This window comes from Dermacentor silvarum, chromosome 3 (genome assembly GCF_013339745.2).
Source record: "Dermacentor silvarum isolate Dsil-2018 chromosome 3, BIME_Dsil_1.4, whole genome shotgun sequence".
NCBI classification, from domain to species: Eukaryota; Metazoa; Arthropoda; class Arachnida; order Ixodida; family Ixodidae; genus Dermacentor; species Dermacentor silvarum.
This window is the reverse complement of record NC_051156.1, coordinates 99,035,425-99,040,424: the sequence shown is the minus strand read 5'-3', so window position 1 is coordinate 99,040,424 and position 5,000 is coordinate 99,035,425. Positions and strand designations below refer to the sequence as shown.

General features: G+C 47.9%; 2 protein-coding genes across 2 annotated transcripts in view; both read left to right on the top strand.

Moving 5' to 3' along the window:
• The window catches only part of LOC119444598 (uncharacterized), a 7,920-nt gene extending 5,781 nt beyond the window's left edge, over window positions 1-2,139 (top strand). The window contains exon 3 of the mRNA XM_049664667.1: window positions 2,122-2,139. Coding sequence (XP_049520624.1) covers window positions 2,122-2,139 — 18 coding nt within the window. The remainder of the gene's footprint in view (window positions 1-2,121) is intronic.
• A 385-nt stretch (window positions 2,140-2,524) lies between these two features.
• On the top strand, window positions 2,525-4,414 carry LOC125939628 (uncharacterized). The gene has a single exon (XM_037708969.1). It carries the CDS (start codon window positions 2,525-2,527, stop codon window positions 4,412-4,414), a length of 1,890 nt encoding a protein of 629 aa, XP_037564897.1.
• The last annotated feature ends 586 nt before the right edge of the window (window positions 4,415-5,000 follow it).

Genomic DNA, 5,000 nt, shown 5'->3' with positions numbered 1-5,000 from the left:
AGCTTACAAATCACGTGTCTCCGAGTAATAAAAAAAAAGCATCGCAGTTAGATAGACTGCATTTGTTCACAATTGTAAGGCGTCCGAAATAATGTATTGCAGAATACGTTGAAATATGCCAAAAATCCGCGAATCCGCGTTTTTTAATAACGTTAACACATTTACAAAACGCTTGAGTATATTAAAAAATTTCATCCAAGCTCTACAGGGTTGCATGAATTTTGTCCACCTCAGATGCACTAGGTGACGCAGTTAGGAGAACCGCGACCTCTGCTTCGTGGAAAGTTATAACTTTGGTGATTTTGGCAACTTTTGGTAATTTTCGTTAAACCTATCAAGCCCTAAATTATTCTTGTGATATCTTCAGTCGCTAACTTTTCCATTCTCCTTTGAATTCGACAAGTCTCATTCAAAGCGGTTCTCTGCATGTCTAATTAGAGCATCTGGGTATTTTAGATGGTATAAAAGAAGAATATTGGACTGGACCCCAAGCTCAGTCTCCCTCTAATTAGGAAGCTTTGCCTAAGAAGCTCCTATTTGATGGGATTTGTGGCATTTCAAAGAAGGAAGTTAAAACGTAGTGACTGTAGGACGAATATTTACAATTTAAGAAGTACAGAAGTGAGCAGCCTTGTCTAGAACGCGGGAACACATTAACAGGTACACACGTGAACAGCCTTGTCTAGAACGCGGGAACGGCGGCTTCCTTGGGTTCTCCAGAGCCAGCCTGCGACGTCTAACGCTAGCTGCTGGGCCCAAAAGTGCCCAGAACCTACCGTTAGACGTCGGAACCAGCAGCTAGCGTTAGACATCGCTGGCTGGCTCTGGAGAACCCAAGGAAGCCGCCGTTCCCGCGTTCTAGACAAGGCTGCTCACGTCTGTACTTAAAAAAAGTGTAGGAAATTGAAAAATTATGAACTGAGTTGTAAATAATTATACCAACGTTTTCTAAACTATTCTTACATAAGCAGACAAAATTATATGATATAGATCTTTCTCTAATATACCACCGATTTATAAGTATACTTTCGCCAAAATCCTGGTAAACACGAAAAGTTCCGTTGGCTTGTTAATTGATATATTAAATTTGTCCTCCTTTGATGCTTTAAAAGATGCAGTTTACAGAGCGGCGATATCTTTTTTTCGTTCAGATTACGAATCTGTAAACTTCGAGTTTGCTCTTTTTTTTTGTCTTTTTTGTTCTTTTTTTCACTTACCAATGTTTGGAAATTGTAGTGCAACGTCTCAGCTTGTGCATAAACATTCTGCTTCTAGGAGTCGCTGAAGTGTGCCTTTTCTCTCAAATGCAACAAATGTCGGTCCAGTGGTCTCAAAATATTTTCAGTATTTTATATTTGAATAGAAAAAGTAGGGTTGACCCCGAGCTAAATCAACTTTGTAGTTAGATATTCTAGCACTGTCATATTGCAGAATATTCAGTACATTCACTGTCTGTACAGGAACGGATGTGATCGTACGGCGAAGCGCTAATCCTTTACCTCCCACGTGCAGAATTTTTTTTCTGGCAGAAAGATTTACTGTAACTACTGCTGCTGGGCAACGATAAATGATGCGGCTCGGATAAAAGAACTCAAATCTCTGGTGGTTCCGGTCAACGCAGCCGTCACAATGTCACAAGATGATGGAATTTTCGGAGCTTATTACTAGACATACTGATAGCTTAAAGAACAAGTCACGCAAAAAATGTTTTATGCACAGTCTTTGACGAATACAATTTCATTGAAGTATTGTTTGCTTGCACAGACCGCACGTACAAAAATGATAGAGAAATGCTTCTATTTCTGACTGGTGCTTACTTTCTTTATACGTTCTTTAACTGAAAGCCTTCTGACAAGAAGCTTTCTTTAACAAGGCGATTGACAAGGCGTGCGCTCTCCGAACTACTAGTTGAAATGTCGTTGAAAACAGTGCAGTAATGTCAAAATAAGCCAGCCATGAGTGCTTGGCGATAAATGCTGTTTTGTTTGAAGGAATCGACTACCAGGCTCAGTATTAATCAGTATTAATTGTCAGGCTCATTATAAGTGGTAAGCGAGGATCCTTGCCGTGGCTGTGTGTACACTTTCGTCACAGAGGTACGAGTTTCTCTTTGTCTCTTAGGTGCTTGCGCTCCTCTAGGTTTTCGTCATCGTTCTCAAATAACGACTGTGGCACAGCAGCTAAATATAACGCACGTCTGCAGTGTGTCAGAACACTCGAGGAAGAGCAATTTTACATACTAGGAGCACACTTTTACAACAAGCCGAAGTATTGAAGAGCCACCAAGTATCCTGAGGCCTTCTGTTTAAGAGTTACTATGACAATCTAAGACCCACTGCTCTATGACATCTAAGACCCAGTGCTGCTAGCATTGCGAAGCACCATATTTCATGGTTTTCGATATCAACTGTCCGGTCTCCACTCACAGGGCTCCCCATTGAGGACACTACTGCAATCCACCAAGGCGAACGTCGCAGCGCCGCTGGTCATGATTGCAACGACATTAGCGGTGTTATTCTGGCTCATGGCGTCCAGCCAGAGCCACGAAAAAGACTTAAGTGCCGCCTGCAGGAGCGAAGAGTGCCACCAGTACGCGAAGCGGCTTCGCGAGTCGCTCAACGAGTCCGTGGACCCGTGCACCAACTTCACGCGCTACGTGTGTGACGGATGGCGTCGAAGGCACCAGCTCTCAGTGGCCGAGGAAGCCTTCATGTGGACCTTCGACAGGATGTCGAAATTTGTTCGCACCATCGAAGTCCCGCCTCACCACCAGACCGCCGTCACACGGGCGGCAGCGTTCTACCGCAGCTGCGTAAGCGTGCTTCGAGGCGAGCGCGACGAGTTGTCGCGAGTCAAGCGCGCAATGGCCGCCGCTGGCATCACGTGGCCCAAAAAGCCCAAGGCCGTGCCGGACTTGCTGCACACGTTGCTTTACGTTCATCTGCAGCTTCGCTGGAGTGTGATCTTTAGCATCGACGTTACTAACAAGAGCGGTCGTTCGATCACGCTGCGCTTGATACCATCAGTAGAAACGGCGCCCCTTAGAAAAACCCTGGAGCTGATGGGAGAGCCGAACAAAGCCATAGAGTATTTCAACACCCTGGTATCGGCATTCGGTGAGCCCGCGAAACATGACAGCGAGCGCGTGACTTTCACTCAGACCAAATACATTGAAACCAAAGTGTTCCGTACTATTTACAGTGGTCTATTAAAAGGCAGCGAGGAGCCGCAGACTCTAAACACCACCTTGTTGTTCCAAAGTGTGCCAAATCTCTCGCAGGCCCGCTGGAGATACACGTTTCGTTCTGTAGGCATCGCTGAGCACGTTCTGCTCGAGACGTCGTATCCAACATATGTGAGGCAATTCTTTGGCTTGTGGAGGGACCTAGGAGAGTCGCGTCTCCACCTGTTCTTGTCATGGTACACCATTCAGATGGCGGCGCTCTTCTCCAATCGGCTACTCATCGAAAATTTTTACGGGAGCGAGAAGGGCGCGCTCCTGCGACACGGTGCGTTCTGTTTCAGCAAAGCCTACCTGCTGTCGGGAGCCACTGTGCTTCGCTCGTCATCAAGTTACGCGCTGGTCGGTGACGCTCGAGCCCAGGCCGAGCAGCTGCTGTGGAGCATTCGCGAAGCATTCTCGCGACGTCAGCAGGGCTGGCCGTACGACGAAAGCGCCGCCATCTCGAAACTCCTGGCCCTGAGTGATCAAGAATTTGCCCTGAGCGCATTCGCGGTATTCGACGAAAATACCACCGACAACACCGTATCCCAGCACATCGGCCACGGAGACATTACGTCCTCGCTCGTCGACAACTGGATGGCGGCGCCCCTGCCACACGTAACCAACGTTTCGCACATCGCCTCGACGGCCATCGAGAGGCTCTCCTTCGCGACAGCAACCACCGACGGCAGAGTCGTGCTGATGCCGTACGCTTTCTCTTTCCCCTTCTTCGACGCGCGTGGCACTCGGGCGATGAACTACGCGGGCGTTGGTTTCCACATCGCTTACGCTCTCAGCCAGCTGTCCCTCCTACCATACATATCCGACATACACGGCCCGCTCTATCGATTTTACAACTGCACCGGCATGTCATCCAACGCGACCAACAGCAGTTCGGAGCGGATCCTGGACGCTTTTTCTGCGTTCACTACGCAAGCGCTGTTCGACGCTTTCGTCAACGCATCGGCCTCGTTGGGCACCAGCGACAGCCTGCCCGGACTGCCCGCACTGTCGGGCTCTCGTCTATTCTTCGTGTCTCTATGTTACGCCAAGTGTCGGGGCAGCTGGACGGGAGGTCTCACCGAACCCGAATGCGGAGGCTTCCTGCCGTACGTGGAGGCGTTTACAAAAGTCTTCGGCTGTCAGGACGGCAAGCCCATGAAGCCGGTCAAGAAGTGCGAAGTATTTTGAGCAGCTGCCGATAGAACTCGCACGGCGTCTTCTCGAACTCAACGTTGCGGTCAGCTCTGCGCTCTGGCCTGCTGCCAGCTTCTCAATTATCACATCAGTTACCTCTGGTAAAGTTTGTTCTCAGAGCACCGATAAGTGCGCCCCTGCCGGAACTTACCTCGGACACGCTATAGTGACTGGCGTCTGCGTTTTCAATCATTCTACGTTTAGAGAATGTTCATGCCGCCCCCCCCCCAACCAGCCTAAAACAATTACTACGTCTCAATCAAAGGAAAAATGTACTGACTAATTCATTGTGACCGTTATCCCACTGCATTTTATTATGTATAGGACGCCTGTCTGCCAAGTGTTACTGAATGAAATCTGGAATATCTGCTATGTGAATTTATGAGAACAAAGTACGCAGACATGTTTCTCACAGGCAAAAGTACTGGAGTATTTTGATTTTACAGCTTAGGTTGGATTGGTTTGATTAGATTGGATGACAGCCCAGGTTGGAAACTGAACGATGGATTGGTATTTCTTGGCATGCAGCATCATGCGCCATTATTGGCAATTTGTGCATGTAGTTCCTTTAGTCAAGAGG